General features: G+C 40.0%; 1 protein-coding gene across 1 annotated transcript in view; it reads right to left on the bottom strand.

Moving 5' to 3' along the window:
- The window catches only part of CFAP95 (cilia and flagella associated protein 95), a 96571-nt gene extending 75717 nt beyond the window's left edge, over positions 1–20854 (bottom strand). Inside the window, exon 1 of the mRNA XM_068974685.1 lies at positions 20703–20854. Within this exon, the coding sequence (XP_068830786.1) occupies positions 20703–20854 (152 nt within the window). The remainder of the gene's footprint in view (positions 1–20702) is intronic.
- Between the last annotated feature and the right edge of the window lie 1154 nt (positions 20855–22008).

The following is a 22008-nucleotide window of genomic DNA, read 5'->3' as shown; positions in this document are numbered from 1 at the left end:
CTTCTCCACCTTTCACGTTTTGAAACAATTATCCATTAATGAATCTTCCTTTTCATTAGACTAAGAACATCTTAGACACAGGGATCATTTTTTTTTTTTTACTCATTTTTGTGATCTCAGTGCCTAAAGACTCACATGTTGTAAATGCTCATTAAATCTTAAATGATTGATTAATTGAATTTCTTACATTTTGTTCCTGTCACCTTAATATAAATGCTGAATGCAAAGGCTTTCAAACATGTCCATAAAAATAAAGAGCATTCCAGCTCACTCAACAAAAATGCACATAAAAAAGGAGTGATTATGCATATAGAGATGCTAGTTCTTTTCAACAAAAACTTGTCTCCAGAGGAATTATAAATCTGCATGCTGAATGGGAAAAGTCTCAGCATACATATGCATAACACTGATTGCAAAGGGCGTGTGAACCTGAACAATATCTGACAATGAAAATCCGAGCTGAATTCTGGTTTCTGGTTACTTGACAAGAAACACATTTTCTTCGTGAATTTCAAAGATGTTAAAAATGTTGACTCAAGATGGGAGAATATATTAATTTTACATTTTAGAACTATTAATGTAGTTCACAACTACTCTGTCAGCTATTGTATTTCTGATGTAAATCTGAGCCAACCTTTTCTATTAGGTTTTATAATCAACTGCTATCTAGGACTTTACAAGAAAATTACCCTAGAGACTCAGCTATATTTCCTGGCACATTAGAAGCATTAAAACTAGTAGAATCACAGACTACAAAGAAATGTTTGCCAATCCTCTTCAAAGATTTCAGAGGCAAGTGATTTATATGCCAAGGTAGTGCTATTTTGTGACACATTTCTCAAACTGACAAATGAAGACTTTTAGACATATTTGCAAGAGTCATAAAGAAAATTTTATGTCCTTGGGAGAAATGGTGACATTTAGGACTTATGAAGAGAGACTTTGTTTTTCAATGTGTCTCATACTCTGTGTGATTTGTGTATTTATAACTATGAAGCCACAGAATTTGAAACCTAAAAACTGCACTAAAAAGAAAAATATTTGATGGAGACAGATAAGTGAGGTCAATTTCCTCACTCAGCATATATTGAATGGCATGTAAATAAGACCCATCATTATTGTGAAATTTTTTATAAGAAATTTTAGAAACAGGAAGCCCCATGGAGAATATAGGAAGTAAAGAAAAGGAATACAGCATGGGAGACTGTCTGTCTTAACAGTTGAAATGTTAAATGTTGTCAGTATAATTAACTGCCAAACATATTGTTGTAGCCACACGTTCTGGGAAACAAACTCACTCAGAAGGACAATGCAGATAGTGGAGTGAAGTTTATTACACTGACGGGCCCAAGACAGAGTCTCCACTTAGCCAAGGATCCCAAACAGTTTTTGTGAAAACCTTATATACCCTAAGTGTACGTGCTCAAAATCACCTCCCCAAATTCTCTGAAACTAGTCTAAACAAAGGAAAAGAAAGATACAATCAAAGTTAACTCATGATTCGTATGCCTTAAACCTGTGATTCATGTCTTAAGCCTAGGTAGTTAACAGTGGACAATTATCAATAGGCCTGTGGTCATACCCCAATAAGCATAATAGAATTCATGATTCTATTCAGTTACACAGATAATTAGGGTATTCTTTTAGGCGAGGGAGAGTCTAGGTACAAGCCCTAGAGCTCCTCCATTCAGGGGGTCTGGTTTTCCAGTAGGTATGTTGTTTCCATGGATACTGAGCATATAGCTCAAAGTCCACAGTCCAGCCCAAGATGGAGTCCTGCTTTCAAGATGGAGCTTGTTCTGTTTCCTCCTTCAATATGACTTTGAAAAGAGCTGGAGGAACATGGATTAAATGGAGTGACACTATAATTGATTATCCCACCTGGGACACTGTTAGAGGGAAATCAGGTACTAAGTACACTGAGAGTGGTGAAAACCAGCATTGTCCTGGTCAAATTAGGATTGGGACATTTTGTTAACCAATGTTTTTTGACTACTGAATCTCAATTATCTTCGGATTCAAAGATACTTCTTACGGTTCCTTTGATCTCCCCTCCAGAAACAGCTTATGTTGTCTGGCCAAAGACACTTAGGGTGGTAGAATAGTAAGACTAAAAAGAGACGGAGTATTTAAGGTGTGTTATATATTGGTAATTACTGTTATCCAAAGAACACTTTGATAGTATACTGGCATGAATGGCATGAAGACTAATTTGGCCCCTGCAAACTAGAAACAAATGCTTGATTACCTGCATAAACTCCTATCCCTACAGTCTTAATATTACTGGCTTAGATAACTTGAATTAATTACTGTATAGTAGCATAAAATGGAGTTTCCCAGATGACGCTGGTGGTAAAGAATCTGCCCGCCAGTGCAGGAGACACAAGAGACACGGCTCAATATCTGGGTTTGGAAGAGCCCATGGAGGCAAGCATGAAACCCTCTCCATAATTCTGGCAGGGAGAATCCCTTGGATAGAGGAGACTGGCGGGCTACAGTCCATAAGGTCACAGAGTCTGACACAACTGAAGTGACTGAGCATGAACATGCAACATGAAATGATTATATTATGTGAGCTTAAGGACCATTTTAATGCACATTTCTATGAATCCATGAGCAAAGTATATTGAGTAGATAATACAAGGTTCTTTCATTTCAAAGCAATTCATTCTATTAATATTGAAACAAATGAAAAAGCCTTTCTTCATAAACAGTATCTACAGCTAAAACAGTCTTTCATTATGAACATAGCTACACAGTTCAGTTCAGTTCAGTCACTTAGTCGTGTCCAACTCTTTGCAACACCATGAACCGCAGCACTCCAGGCCTCCCTGTCCATCAACAACTCCCGGAGTCCACCCAAACCCATGTCCATTGAGTCGATGATGCCATCCAACCATCTCATCTTCTGTCGTCCCCTTCTCCTCCTACCCTCAATCTTTCCCAGCATCAAGGTCTTTTCAAATGAGTCAGCTCTCTGCATCAGGTGGCCAAAGTATTGGAGTTTCAGCTTCAACATCAGTCCCTCCAATGAACACCAGGACTGATCTTATTTAGAATGGACTGGTTGAATCTCCTTGCAGTCCAAGGGACTCTCAAGAGTCTTCTCCAACACCACAGTTCAAAAGCATCAATTCTTTGGCACTCAGCTTTCTTTATAGCCCAATTCTCACATTCATACATGACTACTGGAAAAACCATAGCTTTGACTAGACAGACCTTTGTTGGCAAAGTAATGTTTCTGCTTTTTAATATGCTGTCTAGGTTGATCATGACTTTCCTTCCAAGAAGTAAGCGTCTATTAATTTCATGGCTGCAATCACCATCTGCAGTGATTTTGGAGCCCAGAAAAATAAAGTCAGCCACTGTTTCCACTGTTTCCCCATCTATTTGCCATGAAATGATGGGACTGGATGCCATGATCTTAGTTTTCTGAATGTTGAGCTTTCAGCCAACTTTTTCACTCTCCTCTTTCACTTGCATCAAGAGGCTCTTTAGTTCTTCTTCACTTTCTGCCATAAGGGTGGTGTCATCTGCATATCTGAGGTTATTGATATTTCTCCCAGCAATCTTGATTCCAGCTTGTGCTTCCTCCAGCCCAGTGTTTCTCATGATGTACTCTGCATATAAGTTAAATAAGCAGGGTGACAATATACAGTCTTGACGTAATCCTTTTTCTATTTTGGAACCAGTCTGTTGTTCCATGTCCAGTTCTAACTGTTGCTTCCTGACCTGTATACAGGTTACTCAAGAGGCAGGTCAGGTGGTCTGGTATTCCCATCTCTTTCAGAATTTTCCACAGTTTATTGTGATCCACACAGTCAAAGGCTTTGGCATAGTCAATAAAGCAGAAGTAGATGTTTTTCTGGAACTCTTGCATTTTCAATGATCCAGCAAATGTTGGCAATTTGATCTCTGATTCTTCTGCCTTTTCTAAAACAAGCTTGAACATCTGGAAGTTCACAGTTCACGTATTGCTGAAGCCTGGCTTGGGGAATTTTGAGCATTACTTTACTAGCATGTGAGATGAGTGCAATTGTGCGGTAGTTTGAGCATTCTTTGGCATTGCCTCTCTTAGGGATTGGAATGAAAACTGACCTTTTCCCGTCCTGTGGCCACTGAAGAGTTTTCCAAAATTTCTGACATATTGACTGCAGCACTTTCACAGCATCATTAGCTACACAAATGAACATTTTTTCCATTTCTTCCTAAAAATCATTCAAAAGCAGCAAAGGAAATGGAAAAATTAAAAGAAAACTAATTTATGGCAAAGTTATAATCCCTAGATTACATCATGCATAAGGGCTACTTTAAGCAGCCAAGATCCAGTTGAAGACAAGTGGAAGAAGCAGAGATAGAGCTGATAATTTCAGTAGAGAGTTTGCAGAGAAGCAAGAACTCTCAGATCACCAGCCAGACTACATTCTCATAGTTTTGCAGATAAACTCTTTCACCAAAAACAATGGAAAATGCTTGATCAATATATATATACACATATGTGTGTGTGTGTGTGTATTTTAAATTCCAACACATTGAAAGTATGTAAGAGCTGATAATCCAGTGGGGAATTTAAAGGCCAATTTTTGGATGAAAGCCTGTAACCAAAGGGATAAATAGAATTTTAAAACACCAAACCTGCTGATGCCCTTGGGACATTTGCTAATATGCACAGGGGCAATGGCTTCAGGGCTGGAGGTGCTAAAGTCTAGCCCTGGAGCCCATCTAGGATGGGAGTTTTACAAGGAAGTCTTCCATATGTGACAGATATTACGCCTGCCAATACAATTTCTCCTTTTTACTGTAAGTATAAGCGATTAAAATTCCCAGCTCCTTTGCAGTTAGTGAGGTTCATTTGACTAGCTCTGGCCAATAAAAAAAAAAAAAAGAGCAGAAATGATACATTTAATTTCTCCCATAGAATTGTCAAATCTTTTTTTCCCTGCCAAAGCAAAAGACTTTTTAGATGATGGCACCTCAATCAGCCTGAATCCCAGAGGATCTCTGTGGAGGAATGCCGAAACTTCACCAGAAACCTAAAGAAACTTTTGTGTGAGTAGGAAATACACCTTTATGTGTCAAACCACTGAGATTTTAGGAGCTGTAGGTTATCACTGGAATGCAAAACTAGGAAGTCAAGAGACATCTGGAGTAACAGGCAAATTTGGACTTGGAGTACAGAATGAAGCAGGGCAAAGGCTAAAAGAGATTTGCCAAGAGAACACACTGGTCATAGCAAACACCCTCTTCCAACAACACAAGAGAAGACTCTAGCCATGGACATCACCAGATGGTCAATGCTGAAATCAGACTGATTATATTCTTTGCAGCCAAAGATGGAGAAGCTCTATACAGTCAGCAAAAACAAGACCGGGAGCTGACTGTGGTGCAGATCATGAACTCCTTGTTGTCAAGTTCAGACTTAAATTGAAGAAAGTAGAGAAAATCGCTAGACCATTCACATATGACCTAAATCAAATCCCTTATGATTATATAGTGGAAGTGACAAATAGACTTAAAGGATTAGATTTGATAGAGTGCCTGAAGAACTATGGACAGAGGTTCCTGACATTTTACAGGAGGCAGGGATTAAGACCCTCCCCAAGAAAAAGAAATGCAAAAGGCAAAATAGCTGTCTGAGGAGGCCTTACAAATAGCTGTGAAAAGAAGGGACATGAAAAGCAAAGGAGAAAAGGAAAGATATACCCATTTGAATGAAGAGGTCCAAAGAATAGCAAGGAGAAATAAGAAAGCCTTCCTCAGTGACCAATGCAAAGAAACAGAGGAAAACAACAGAATGTGAAAGACTAGAGATCTCTTCAAGAAAATTAGAGATACCAAGGGAACATTTCATGCAAAGATGGGCTCAATAAAGGACAGAAATGGTATGGACCTAACAGAAGCAGAAGATATTAAGAAGAGGTGGCAAGAATACACAGAAGAACTGTACAAAAAAGATCTTCATGACCCAGATAGTCATGAAGGTGTGGTCACTCATCTAGACCCACACATGCTGGAATGCAAAGCCAAGCAGGCCTGAGGATGCATCGCTACAAACACAGCTAGTGGAGGTGATGGAATTCCAATTGAACTGCTTCAAATCCTGAAAGATAATGATGTTAAAGTGTTGCACTCAATATGCCAACAACTTTGGAAAACTCAGCAGTGGCTACAGGACTGAAAAAGGTCAGTTTTCATTCAAATCCCAAAGAAAGGCAATGCCAAAGAATGCTCAAACTACCATACAGTTGCACTCATCTCACACTCTAGCAAAGAAACACTCAAAATTCTCCAAGCCAGGCTTCAACAGTACATGAATCATGAACTTCCAGATGTTCAAGCTGGATTTAGAGATGGCAGAGGAACCAGAGATCAAATTGCCAACATCCACTGGATCATCAAAAAAGCAAGAGAGTCCCAGAAAAGCATCTACTTCTGCTTTATTGACTATGCCAAAGCCTTTGACTGTGTGGATCACAACAAACTCTGGAAAATTCTTCAAGAGATGGGAATGTCAGACCACCTGACCTTCCTCCTGAGAAATCTGTCTGCAAGTCAAGAAGCATCAGTTAGAACTGGACATGGAACAACAGACTGGTTCCAAATTGGGAAAGGAATACAACAAGGCTGTATATTGTCACCCTGCTTATTTAACTTATATGCAGAATACATCATGTGAAATGCTGGGCTGGATGAAGCACAAGCTGGAATCAAGATTGCCGGGAGAAATATCAATAACCTCAAATACACAGATGACACCACCCTTATGGCATAAAGTGAAGAGGAACTAAAGAGCCTCTTGGTGCAAGTGAAAGAGGAGAGTGAAAAAGTTGGCTGAAAGCTCAGCATTCAGAAAACTAAGAGCATGGCATCTGGTCCTGTCACTTCGTGGCAAATAGATGGAGAAACAATGGAAACAGTGACAGACTGTTTTCAGGGGCTGCAAAATCACTGCTGATGGTGACTGCAGCCATGAAATTAAAAGATGCTTGGTCCTTGGAAGAAAAGCTATGACCAACATAGACAGCATATTAAAAAGCAGAGACATTACTTTGCCAACAAAGGTCTGTCTAGTCAAAGCTATGGTTTTTCCAGTAGTCATGTATGGATGTGAGAGTTGGACAATAAAGCTGAGCGCTGAAGAATTGATGCTTTTGAACTATGGTGTTGGAGAAGACTCTTGAGAGCCCCTTGAAATACAAGGAGATCCAACCAGTCCATCTTAAAGGAAATCAGTCCTGAACATTCATTGGAAGGACTGATGCTGAAGCTGAAACTCCAATACTTTGGCCACGTGATCCGAAGAACTGACTCATTTGAAAAGACCCTGATGCTGGAAAATATTGAAGGCAGGAGAAGGGGATGACAGAAAACGAGATGGTTGGCTGGCATCACCGACTCAGTGGACATGAGTGAGCAAGCTCTGGGTGTCGGTAATGGACAGGGAAGCCTGGCGTGCTGCAGTCCATGGGGTTGCAGAGTTGGACACAACTGAGCAACTGAAATTAACTGATATACAAAGGTACACATATTTTCAAACACTGTAGGGGAAGGACAAGTAATTCCTTCACTTTGAAAACTAAAACTAATGGGCTATCTTTAGTTATCCATGTGAATCCTAGGAGTTAGGACAACCTGCTCTAGAAAACTTTCCCTGGTCCAATAGGCCTAAGTGCTCCTCTTAGATGTCTCCAGAGCACTCTGCTTACTCCAGTCCTAGCAAGTATTACAGTACGTAGTAATTGCCCAGCAAGACTCCTCTGAAGGTAATGTGATTTATTATAAGTCTTATTACTGTCTCACAGTAATCTTGACCTCCTAAGGGCAGGGAGAATGTCTTATTCACTGTCAAATCTGAAACCCAGTTGATGCCATTCATAAGAGATCTCTTTATTTGCTGCTAAGTCACTTAAATTGTGTCTGACTCTGTGCGACCCCCTAGACGGCAGCCCACCAGGCTCCCCGGTCCCTGGGATTCTCCAGGCAAGAACACTGGAGTGGGTTGCCATTTCCTTCTCCAATGCACGAAAGTGAAAAGTGAAAGTGAAGTCGCTCAGTCGTGTCCGACCCTCAGCGACCCCATGGACTGCAGCCCATCAGGCTCCTCCATCCATTGGATTTTCCAGGCAAGAGTACTGGAGTGGGGTGCCATTGCTTTATTTAGAAAAAAACTTTTTTTTTTTGAGGAGGTAGGGGTTATTTGGTATTTTGCTTTTTGTTTTCAAAAGCTCATTTCATGCTTCTGGGTCCTGACTGAACAGCTCAGTGTTTTCCTAACCTAAGTGTTCTAAAAATTGTGGCAAATGATTCATAAATTTTAAATTCAAAATATTGTTCCTACCACTTTCTATAAAAGGAAGATAAATTCTTTGCAATAAATAAATGAAATTATATTAATTCTTCCATCTGGTTGAACCTGGAACTATCTGATTGAGGATTTAACGTCTCAACAAATAAACATAATTTTTCTGTGAATAATTACCTTTGTTAATGCATCAAAACTTAGTGTGATCAAAATAAAATACTTAGTGTGACTAATATCACTTAAAATGTAATTGTATTTCAAAATTAAATATTATAAACAGTAATAGAAGATGTGTCTATTAAAAGCAGCAATACTCAAATTTATTCAGAAATTTTTCAAAACACCACAAAATCTTTTGTTCACCAAATCTCTACACAAGATTTTTATCTTCTATCTGTGATACCTAAGGTCAATTTTTTTTAAATTATTTTTTAAAGATTCAGTTTTTAAAAAATTTATCTTTGGCTCTGCTGGGTCTTTATTGCTTTATTGCTATGTGCAGGCTTACTCTAGTTGTGAGGAGCAGGGGCTACTCTTTGTTGAGATTCTCAAGCTTCTCATTGTACTGGTTCCTCTTGTTGTGAAGCATGGGCTTTAGGCACATGGGCTTCAGTAGTTGGAGCTCCTGGGCTCTAGTGAGCTGGCTCAGTAGTAGTGGCACACTGGCTTAGTTGCTTCACACTGTGTGTGATCTTCCTGGACTACGGATCAAACCCATGTCACTTGCATCGGCAGGCAGATTCTTAACCACTGGACCACCAGGGAAGTCCCTAAGGTCAATTTTTGAAAACTGCATGTGTGGGTGCCAGTTGGGTGGGTGAGTGGAGAAGTTTAAAGTCAAAATAATAGCTAATGTAGGAAATCATCAATATATTCAGTTCTCTTCAGTTGCTCAGTCATGTCAGACTCTTTGCGACCCCATGGACTGCAGCATGCCAGGCCTCCCTGTCCATCACCAACTCCCGAGGCTTCCCCAAACTCATGTGGATTGAGTCGGTGATGCCATCCAACCATCTCATCCTCTCCCATTCCCTTCTCCTCCTACCCTCAATCTTTCCCAGCATCAGGGTCTTTTCATATGAGTCAGCCGTTCACATCAGGTGGGCAAAGTATTGGAGTTTCAGCTTCAGCATCAGTCCTTCCAATGAATGTTCAGGACTGATTTCCTTTAAGATGGACTGGTTGGATCTCCTTGTATTTCAAGGGGCTCTCAAGAGTCTTCTCCAACACCATAGTTCAAAAGCATCAATTCTTCAGCGCTCAGCTTTATTGTCCAACTCTCACATCCATACATGACTACTGGAAAAACCATAGCTTTGACTAGACAGACCTTTGTTGGCAAAGTAATGTCTCTGCTTTTTAATATGCTGTCTATGTTGGTCATAGCTTTTCTTCCAAGGACCAAGCATCTTTTAATTTCATGGCTGCAGTCACCATCAGCAGTGATTTTGCAGCCCCTGAAAACAGTCTGTCACTGTTTCCATTGTTTCTCCATCTATTTGCCACGAAGTGACAGGACCAGATGCCATGCTCTTAGTTTTCTGAATGCTGAGCTTTCAGCCAACTTTTTCACTCTCCTCTTTCACTTGCACCAAGAGGCTCTTTAGTTCCTCTTCACTTTATGCCATAAGGGTGGTGTCATCTGTGTATTTGAGGTTATTGATATTTCTCCCGGCAATCTTGATTCCAGCTTGTGCTTCATCCAGCCCAGCATTTCACATGATGTATTCTGCATATAAGTTAAATAAGCAGGGTGACAATATACAGCCTTGTTGTATTCCTTTCCCAATTTGGAACCAGTCTGTTGTTCCATGTCCAGTTCTAACTGATGCTTCTTGACTTGCAGACAGATTTCTCAGGAGGAAGGTCAGGTGGTCTGACATTCCCATCTCTTGAAGAATTTTCCAGAGTTTGTTGTGATCCACACAGTCAAAGGCTTTGGCATAGTCAATAAAGCAGAAGTAGATGCTTTTCTGGGACTCTCTTGCTTTTTTGATGATCCAGTGGATGTTGGCAATTTGATCTCTGGTTCCTCTGCCATCTCTAAATCCAGCTTGAACATCTGGAAGTTCATGATTCATGTACTGTTGAAGCCTGGCTTGGAGAATTTTGAGCGTTTCTTTGCTAGAGTGTGAGATGAGTGCAACTGTATGGTAGTTTGAGCATTCTTTGGCATTGCCTTTCTTTGGGATTTGAATGAAAACTGACCTTTTTCAGTCCTGTAGCCACTGCTGAGTTTTCCAAAGTTGTTGGCATACTGAGTGCAGCACTTCCACAGCATCATTTTTTAGGATTTGAAATAGCTCAACTGAAATCCCATCACTTCCATTAACATCAATATATTAATGGATTATATTTTAAACTTGTGTTATAAATTTGGGTATTTGGGATTTAGAATTCATTCTCCACTGCAGTAACTTTCTATAGGATATAGTATTATATCATATAAATATCTACAAAATAGGATGGGACATAGCAGATATCTATGGGATTATTGGGCTTCCCTGTGGCTCAGATAGTAAAGAATCTGCTTGCAATGCAGGAGACTCAGGTATGACTCAGATGTGTGGGGGAAGATCCTCTGGAGAGGGGAATGGCTACCTACTTCAGTATTTTTCTCTGGAGAAAACCAGGGACGGAGAAGCTTGGTAGGCCACAGTCCATGGGGTCAGCCTAGAACTCCTTCTTTCTCCTGGGAATGTCCATTGTGCCCTATGGCTATTGGTGATCTGCCATTTTCTACCTAACCTTGACCAGTCAGATGACCCCAAAAAGATACTTGGCCCAGTAATGGACATCTGACCTGAAATTTTAAAATTCAGAACTTAAACTATCTTAAAACCAACTTTTTTGTTGGTTGAAGATCTAAGTTATAAATTACAGGACCATAGCGGCCATGTTTCCCATAGTCTTCAGTGATAAAATGAGGGTAAACAAAGAGGAGGAGAGAGGAGAAGTGAAGCAAGACCTGGAGGCAGTAGCATCCCTTACACCTGTTTTTCCTGAGGTTGAGCTGCATCCCTGCACTTCTTCTTATCTAGTGATCAATCATTCTATGAATATCATGACCTAATTCATTGCTTTCCTTCCTTACGCTAGTGCAAGCTGAGTATTTGTGAACTGCAGTCTGATCAGTACACACAGAAAACAGTACTGATGAGGTGGCTTCTCAGGCCAACTTAGAGAAGTTTATCAAACAGTACTCATTCTAGTCCTATTGAAAACCTTGAGCCCTGAGCCTGGGTATCCTGGGGTCCATAAGATTGAACCTCTCCTTATCAAAATATCACTAAGCCCCACCTTCTTCTTACCTCCTCCCTCACACCCTACACATCCTTACCTAGAAAAGGACCATCATTAAGGGAAAGAAAGCTGGTGAAAAAGCACATGTGACTCTCTGTGAGGAAGAGTGCAGTAGCATTATGACAAGGCTCTGGTGACTCCTGTAGCCCAGGAGAGAGATGGTCCCAAGAAGAGGAGGGAGTTGGCTCTGGCAGAGGTACTTGTATACAGCAATGATCTTTTCTAATCCAAGTACACCCATATGAGGAAATGCCTGTCCTATAACATCTGCCCTACAGGTCAAGGGTTCATCTTGCAAGTAAAACTGTTTTATTTTGGCCATCAGATAAATTAAGCAAAACCTCACACAAAGGTCAAGGTACAATTTTATAACCACTGGTTTTCAGAAAATGAATTTGGTTGGGATTTCACAAAGAGAGAATAGCACTGAAAGAAAAATACAGTCAGGACAAAAAGATGCACAATGTCCTGCATCATTCTGAAAAATAGAAAATAAGATGTTTCCCTCCCCAAAACTACTACATTCAAAAGCATTTGTGGGCATGTGCGTATGTTGAGGAATAAGAATGTAGCACTAAGATTAAAAATAACCATCGTGTAGGACCGACCATTATAGAACACAGACAAGAATGAAAGGGTGGTTAAACTAAATGAATGTGAATAGCATCATCCTTTTTATCCAACATAAACTGGCAATTAAAAAGATATTTTAAAAAGATCCATAATAAACCATGAAGAATGACTCAGACTATGAAAGAGATGAAGTATTGTGTTTAAATTCTGATCATTTAGAGAATGTTTGCTCCAAGGGAAAAGCTGTAGAAAGTGATATCAAATTTTTTTAAGTACTTTTACTTTATTCTTACTATGAAAATAATACACATTCATTATGGAAAATGTAAAAGTGGCAAATAGGAAAAAAGAAAAGGACAAATAATCCATAAATCCACCATCCAGTAATAAAATATCTCGTGTTGCATAGTAAATATCTTTCAGCCTCTTTCCAATGCATATAGACATATATTTTTAACAAAAGAATTTATTACATGCTGTTTCTTTTTTTTACTTAAAATGAGATTATATTTTCAAATATTACCCTTTACATTTTTCTTTGCTTAACTCTTTAGTCTTTATTCTAATAAATCAGAGGCATCCACATTCGCACTGGGAAGATCTACGATTGTTCCGGATATTAAGAAAAATAAAGTGTTGATGATTAACTTCTGAATAACAATAAATTCCTTTAGTCCTGCTGCTGCTTCTGTTTAGTCACAAAATTGTGTCCAGCTCTTTGTGACTCCATGGACTATAGCCCGCCAGGCTCCTCTGTACATGGGTTTTCCCAGGCAAGAACACTGGAGTGGGTTGCCATTCCCTTCTCCAGAGGACTTTCCAAACCCAGGGATCGAACCTGCATCTCCTGTTTGGCAGGCAGATTCTTTACCACTGAGCCACCTGGGAAGCCCTCTTTAGTCCTGGGTCAGATGGTTTTATTGAAAGTGAGGAGCTGTTAAGAAATAAAAGGGCTAAATTTCTTAAACTTTGAGAGTCAGTGGGCCAGCTACAGGACCACTATGTTCTGGGATGAGGTACCCCTACCACAGTGCTACTGCCAACCTAAGTCAGGGGACAGGGGAGGATGAGCTGACATGGGGATCTATAGTGCTAAGGAGAGCCAAAATGGAAATGAGTCTGTAAGCAGACCCTTCAGGTCTTCAACGAACCAAGTCGGTTAGTCAAAAATTCACCAACAGCTAGGACAGAAGTTGGATAAAGGATGAAGTGAGCAAGAACAAGGACCCACATGTAGATCTGGGAGACTCACTACCCCATCACCAAAATACCATATAACTTCAGTCCCTCATGCACACACAGATCACACCCGGAAAAGGAGAGGGTGGAGGAGGTAGGACTCAGAAGATTGGGCACTGTTCTGAAAGAGACTGTTTTAATCTAAAACAAACTGTTTAAACTCAGACATAGAGAAATCCTTTAATTGGCATCTTTGAATTTTTCTCTAGTAACCAACAGTTAAAAAACCTTGAGGATCAGTTTTAGAAAACAAATTTTATATATGTATCTGTTTACATGAAAATTTCTAATTCTGCTACCGACTAGATAGTAAATATATTTCCGCATCATTGATCTACTATCAGTTCAGTTCAGTTCAGTCGTTCAGTCGTGTCCGACTCTTTGCGACCCCAGGAATCGCAGCACGCCAGGCCTCCCCGTCCATCACCAACTCCTGGAGTTCACCCAGACTCATGTCCATCGAGTCAGTGATGCCATCCAGCCATCTCATCCTGGGTCATCCCCTTCTCCTCCTGCCTCCAATCCCTCCCAGCATCAGAGTCTTTTCCAATGAGTTAACTCATTGCATGAGTTGGCCAGAGTATTGGAGTTTCAGCTTTAGCATCATTCCTTCCAAAGAACACCCAGGACTGATGTCCTTTAGAATGGACTGGTTGGCTCTCCTTGCAGTCCAAGGGACTCTCAAGAGGCTCCTCCAACACCACAGTTCAAAAGCATCAATTCTTTGGTGCTCGGCTTTCTTCACAGTCCAACTCTCACATCCATACATGACCACAGGAAAAACCATAGCCTTGACTAGATGGACCTTTGTTGGCAAAGTAATATCTCTGCTTTTGAATATGCTATCTAGGTTGGTCATAACTTTCCTTCCAAGGAGTAAGTGTCTTTTAATTTCATGGCTGCAGTCACCATCTGCAGTGATTTTGGAGCCCCCCAAAATAAAGTCTGACACTGTTTCCACTGTTTCCACTCTTTCCCCATCTATACTATCATATCATCTTAAACAGTCACACACTATTATAACTTGAAATGTTTTTTAAAGCCCGAGTTAAGGCACAACTACTGAGCTTGTGCACTCTAGAATCTGTGCCCTACAAGAGAAGCCCATGTATTGCAACTAGAGATGTCCTTGCACCACCACAAGAGAAGGCCTGCACCCTGCAATGAAGACCCAGCGCAGCCAAATTTTTTTTTTAAGTATGAGTTAAGAAATTAGAATGCCTCTTTAAAATGTGACTATCATTTGTCCCTATACTAACTAAAAATTTCCTAAGTACCCGTTATTCATGTACCTGTCATTAACAGTACATTCCTGGTAATTCGTGTACTACATCTAGGAAGAGGACATGTTTAGCTCCCATTTTTAAATTCTTTACTATTCTAATCAAAGCCTAATGTTTTATAATCCTCTAATCTTACCTCTACAGAAGTGACCAAACATGCTTCAATGTCATCCTGCTGTATCAGGATCACGGCTGTGCACGTGCAGAAACACAGATGGACTTAGAAATTTATTATGCCAAACCAATTAAGTCAGGAAGACAAAGATTAAAACCACATACTATCACTTATATATGGAATCTAAAATAGGACACAAATGAACATTTCTATGAAACAGACTCACAGAGTACAGACTTGTGGTTGCCAAGGGGGAGGGCGCTGGGGGGAAAGAAGGATTGGGAATTTGGGATTAGCTAAATACAAACCATTATATACAAGATAGACAACCAACAAGGTCCTACTGTATAGCACAGGGAACTATATTCAATATCATGTAATAAATCATAATGGAAAAGAATTTGAAAAAAATATATATGTAAAACTGAGTCACTTTTCTGTACAGCAGAAAATAACACAATATTGTAAATCAACTATGTATAATTTAATTTAAAAAAATTTTAAGGGTCAGGACTGTGAAAATCAGCTCTGGATTTATTATGGATTTGCATTATCCTATAGTCCTTTACCTTAGGGCCTTCTTAAAATATAAAATAGAGGCCCCCAGCCTGCAATGCCTTTTGTGTTTGTGTATGTGTCCTTTCTATCTGCTCATTTGTTCATTTCTTTGATAAACATTATTTGAGCACCAACTGTGTTCTTATAATTTACCCTGAGGCTTGCTCTTCTCACTTCTCATTACTGACCAAAAAAGCTCTTTAAATTCGCTTCTCTTTCCTCTCCATATAACCAAACATTTAAAATGCACAAAAGAAGAGTTAAAAGCTTTTGACTGAGGGTCTAAGTTGTTAAAGGAAAAGAATGGAGGCTTGCTGGAAGAGGAAGCATTTATGGATTTCAACAGAGGCAGGCTGCAATATGTGGTTACTAAAGAACTTTCTTTATTTTCTTTGCCTTTTTATCCTGAGTGTGTGCTGGAGATGTGAGAAGATGGGATTGATGGATAGAGAAGATCTGTTTAACTCTAGCTTGGTCCTTAGCAGTGCGAAGGACTCTAAAGACTTCCAAGTTAGTCCATGAGAAAACTGCTGACTAAATGTAAGAAGAACATACAGCACATTAGAAAATTTATCTCTATTTTCTAATTATCATACTAATGATATCCTAGTGCCTTGAAACTGGATTCTCCTCTCAATGTGAAGTACCTTGAATTCATATGAACTCCTTGTTCAAACAGCACAATAGAATATAAGTCTGAAGAGCATCATAGAAAGTTCTTTAATTTCTTTCCCCTGCCCAAATGGTTTTCTGTAAAAAAATTTTAAAACTATAAAATTCCCTACCCTACAATTATCACCACATTTTAATTTTTTTTCCTTTCTCCCCTTTCTCTTTCTGTTTTCTTCCTATAATGGGGGTGGTGGGGCAGGAGAGTAAAATACCCTTTAATTTAGGACTCAGGCAGGAGAGAGAAGTAATTGAAATTACAAATATATACAATTAACCTGAGTGAGTCCTTAAAACTCTTTAAATGTCACCATGGAGACCAGAGCATGAACTGTCTCCATGGAGACTTGAGTGAATTTTTTTGGTTCATCACTTACTGCTGCTGCTGCTGCTAAATTGCGTCAGTCCTGTCCAACTCCATGCGACCCCATAGATGGCAGCCCACCAGGCTCCTCTGTCCCCGGGATTCTCCAGGCAAGAACACTGGAGTGGGTTGCCATTTCCTTCTCCAATGCATGAAAGTGAAAAGTGAAAGCGAAGTCGCTCAGTCGTGACTGACTCTTCAGGACCCCATGGAATGTAGCCCACCAGGCTCCTCTGGCCATGGAATTCCCCAGGCAAGAGTACTGGAGTGGGTTGCCATTGCCTTCTCCCATCACTTACTACCATATGTCAATTTGGCCAAGGAAAAAGAGATAAGTATAATAAATATATAAATAAGAAATAGCCTCACACTAGAGAATTTAAGGGCAAATCTAGTTGTCCTGGTTCTTAGTATTTAATTATTCCAATGAGTGGGAAGATATCCCAAGAGGAAACTTCCCCTCAACTCATAATTTCCAATGGAAACATCTGATGATATAGGTCCATAAATGCTACAGGAATGAATAGAGAAAGATAATTTCTAGAAAAAATCTTTCTCTTCAGAAGCATCAAGGTATAATGCAAGAGATATGCCTCTCTATTCACCACTCCAACTGCAAGAAGTCAAGGCTCCTATACAATTTCTTATCCAGTAATGGACCAGAAACACTTTTAACAACCATTCTGGGTATTTCAGCTTATCATGTCTATTATACACAACTGTTTTTAATGTGTAGTGAAGTCAAACAGACTTGCATTACATTCTGCATAAAAAGGAACACAGGAATCACTTAAATGTTTATTGAGAGGTACCTCAGAATTTCTCCCAGTTAGATTATATTTTGCAAACCTATAGGCATAGTCCCTTAGTTGATCAACTACTCAACTGAGAGGCCACCAAATGATTATTTTATTTTACGTTTTATTTTATGCCACACCATGAAACATGCAGAATCTTAGTTCCCTGACCAGGGATTAAACCTGTGGCCCCTGCAGTGGAAGCATGGAGTCTTAACCACTAAACCACTATTGACGTACCCTCAAATGGTGTATTTTTAGATAGTAGGTGTTCATCAATTAATCACTAACATAAGGTTAAAATTCAATAAAAGTCTTTTAAAAATTCAATAAAAGTTTTAATATATAACAAAATAAGTCAAAAGAAAGCAAACAGTGATGACCAGAATACATAAAAACAAAATGGTCAATGACATTTATTCATCTAGAAATTTATACAATTTGAACTTTATATAGTTTTTTTTTAGGAAAGATCTTGGTGAATGGATATGGAAGGAAAACAAGGATGCCAGCAGCACAGCTAGCTCAGAGAAATGCAAATGTTTCTCAGATTTGACAACTGATTCTCATTATTTGAGGCTGTTATGTTCTAAAAAGTCACAAACAATTAGAATATACTGAATCATTGTTCCTAGGGGAAATAGAGGATTAGGTTCCCATGAGCCTCAGGTCACATTTTCATCAACTAATCAATACATGACCCAGTTTTATGTGTGTCCCTGGTTTAAACACATCTTGTTTAATATATATTGTTGACTCACTAACATTGGAATTACAGCCAATAGCACTGTAACTCAAGTCCGAATGAAGTTTATATAACACACATACTTTCTTCATGAGGCACATAACAGCCTTCTTGCATTAGACAGCACTTCAGCACTATGTTTGGGGGCCACCTGAACAATAATATCACCAACAAAATTTACAAAAATGCAAAAAACATGGCACTAAGTAGACTGTGAAAAAAATACTTGTTTACAGGAAGAGGAGCTAAAACAAGAAGGCAGAGTGTCTGACATCAACTGAGACTATGTGTGCGGGATGATTCAAATTTTTTGCCTCTCAGCACATGTCCATAAATGACCATGAAAGCACTGCAAGTAATGACTGGGGTTACATATAAATTTTTGCAAGGAATTTGCAAATACAGAATCTACAAGGAATGAGATCAACTGTATTTACCAACTAGAGAGAACCTCTTCTATTTCCCTCTGACACTGCTTCTTTCTATTACATTGCTCTCATCTATTCTTCTTTGTGTACCTATAGAACCCCTATTTTTCCTTCTAAACCTTGCTCAGAAAACCATATGCACACTAACCACCTCCTCCTATTACATTTGCCTCTTACACTCATCTCTATTTTGCACAAATCAAATTATACTGAATTTATTGACATTCTACTTTATTGGCCAGTGAAATTCATTGAGGTCAATGATCATGTCCTAATACAGGTATACAATCTTTACTGTGTTTACCTGCTAGGCTATCTGTCAAAAGATGCTTCACATATAATACCTTGTTTAATCTAATAATAATACTATCAACCCCATTTTACAGAGGCCTAGAACAGTCATGTCACTTACCATATCACAAGGTGCAGAACTGGTATTGAAACCTAAAATCCAAGCTTTTAATCATTATATTATGCTAAATAAATATTAGTTACTATGTATGATTGACTCCTTATATGCACAGGCATGGTATTAAATGCTTTATATAAATTATCTCATTGAACCACTTTATCCATCTCTGTATCTCCAACACATAGCAAAGTCCATGACATAAAAATATTTGTTGGGTTGAATTTATTTCTTCCTGCTCCCAAACCTTCTTTCTAAAACCAACAACATGAGAACTCTCTACAGTTCCAGCAGTGATCCGAATGACTTTCAGTTACACCACCCTTTTCTCCCACCAAGATCCTCATCCTCTTTCTCATACATATTTTTCTGTGTTTTGTTACTCATGTCTGTGATGACCACAAGCAAAATCTTCAGAGCAAAAGAGGTACAGAAGGGAGCAGAAGCACTGTCCACTTGAAAAATGCCTTTCTCCTTAACAACAATTTCAGGCAGTGATTTACTTTATGACCTAAATCCTTATGGAGTAACAAAATCATGGAAGAGTTAAGTGTTTTGCCTGAGGCCTGTGGGATAACACTTCTATGAGGCTAAAGAGGATTTTTCTACTTCCCAGTGTAGGTTTTGATTTCAAATTAATATAACCTGTCATAGTGAGTTCAAAGTAGGCAAAGAGTTGGTTTTAGGGATAAGAAGTAAAAGTAAGGGAGAAAGCTCATGGGAAAGGGAGTAGGCTATAAAAATTTGCAAAACAGAAACAACAGGAGTCACATACATTACATGAATGAAGGGATCAAGGAAAGTTTAGCCCTGGGCTAGAGTCAAAATTATTTTCTTTCAAAAGTGAAAGTATAAAGAGGACAAGATATGAAATTTCACTTCAGATCTTCCTCTTTACCAGAATATTCCAAATAATCCAGAAACAATAATTCTCAACAATACAGCCAGGAAAATTGACCCAAAGGACAGAATTCTAAATGCTCTAAAAGGCCTCATTTTTTCCTCCCAATTATATGTGTCATGTTTTCCTACTGGGCACTGTCATAGTTAATAAACAGCAGAATCTCTAAGTGAATTCCAAGCCCAAAACTTAATGCAGGGAAGTAAATGTTTCCTGAGGTCAGGCAAGAAGTCAAAATTACCAAAGAAAGGAGTAGACTCATCTTAAACAGTAGCCAGTGTTCAACTCCCCAGTACATTCATAGTTGCCAGAAAGAATAAAATTCTTTGTTGCCAAGACTTTCATCTTTTCAAAAGACACAATCCTCTATTTCCATGTGAAATCTTCTGGTTTTAAATGTGGTGAATTAATTTAAAAGAAAAAATGTAAACACAGTGCATGTCAAATAAAGTATGTTTGCTGGTTTACCCAGTGGGGGACACAGGGAATATTTTAGGGACCTCTTTCAAATCATTCATTGTGTTTCACTGCCCCCCAAGAAATGGCAGTCCTGAGGCCATCCTCTTAACAGACATCTCCTCCTGTGCCTGGGTCTCCTAACAGACTCTGTCATGATTCCCTGGCCTCTGCAGATACCCTCCACCTCCACTCTCTGTGTGGGTGATCTGTGACCTCTGGCAGACAGGGTCTGGTGGCAGCAGGTCTCCGTGTGTGCTAGGGAGCTGCTCTTGGAGGCCTCTTCTACCTCTGTCTGCCCTGCCCAAACACTCAGTCCTACACTCTCCATTTCTCCCTTGAAAATCTGTTTCCCTTTCTTTTCTCTCTTCTGATTTCTCTCTCTTGAATGACGTTTTTCTTTATCTGCTCTTCTTTTCCTCTTTTCTTATTCTTTCCTGTTTATTTCATGCTCTTCACCCTCGTCCTCTGTCTCTTACTCTCCTTTCCTCCTCCGTCCCCCATCCCTTCCCTTCTTCTCCATCTCCCAGCACCTAGGAACCGGAAGAGAGCTCGCTCACCAGGAATGCACCAATACTGGCTTCGAGTATTTCTTGTGATGGGAGCGGAGCGTTAGGGAGCCCTTGCGCTCCATTAAGTCCGTGGGTCCGAGTTCCAGCAAGTATTGTCCATGGCTGCACCATTCCTGGCAGGAACTGTCAGAGCTATCCATGGCGGCCCTGACACAGACCTCGAAGGATTTCTCTCTGTACCTATCCTGTTCCCTGTGCTGACACAGTCCAAGATTCGGCGTCTCTCATCTCCTAAGCAACCTGGAGCGGGGTCAATGGAGGGGCGGGGTCAATGGAAGGGCGGGGCCAATAGAGAGGCTGCTGCAGCTGCTAAGTCGCGTCAGTCGTGTCCGAGTCTGTGCGACCCCATAGACGGCAGCCCACCAGGCTCCCCCGTCCCTGGGATTCTCCAGGCAACAACACTGGAGTGGGTTGCCGTTTCCTTCTCCAATGCATGAAAGTGAAAAGTGAAAGTGAAGTCGCTCAGTCGTGTCCGACTCTTCGCGACCCCATGGACTTCAGCCTGCAGCCCACCAGGCTCCTCTGTCCATGGGATTTTCCAGGCAAGAGTACTGGAGTGGGGTGCCATTGCCTTCTCCACTCAAAAAGAAAGTCGCTCAGTCGTGTCCGACTCTTTGCGAGAGGCCTATCCCTCTAACTTAACAGCCCTGGTTTCCTAGACAGTGTACGCAATTACTGATTAGGAATAAACTGCACTCCCCAGAGTGCAGTGAGAGGAGTGAGCAGGCTACCCACAGCTTGGGAGGGGCAACTGCATCCTGGGATATGTAGTTTCACCCTCCTAACAGCCTACGCCTTTGAGTGCAAGAGCGCTGGGTCAGTTAAGGCCTAAGTGGACCTGAGCCCCAGGCCGGTCTGTTCTGGCTGTCCTTGGGGAAGTTTCTCTTTACCATTCATCATCTGTTGCCACCACACCTTCTGCTTACAAGTTACATAAATTTGACTAAAAGGAGCTAGAGAACACCCCTCAAACCATAAAATATGTCTTTTCCGTACAACTTTTCTGAGAAAGAACCTTAGGCTTCAATACATTCCAGAAGTTTCTTGTGTAAGACCACATTACACAAGCTTAAAAACACAAGAGATATTTCACATTACAAATAGATTCTCTAGTTCTCAAAAGATTTATCACGGTATGCCTAATAGTGTTCTGGATTAGATTTCACAAATTTGAATACACACAACTACTAAGTGCTTTTCTGTGGCCTGCAGTGCCCAGTGTGGCCACCTGTGGTATGTGGGCCCCTATTTTACTGACAGTCACAGTTAAACCACATTTCTTAGAACCAAATAA

Source organism: Capricornis sumatraensis, chromosome 6, assembly GCF_032405125.1.
Source record: "Capricornis sumatraensis isolate serow.1 chromosome 6, serow.2, whole genome shotgun sequence".
Taxonomy (NCBI): domain Eukaryota; kingdom Metazoa; phylum Chordata; class Mammalia; order Artiodactyla; family Bovidae; genus Capricornis; species Capricornis sumatraensis.
Note: the sequence above shows the minus strand (reverse complement) of the source record. Positions and strands in the feature narration are given on the sequence as shown.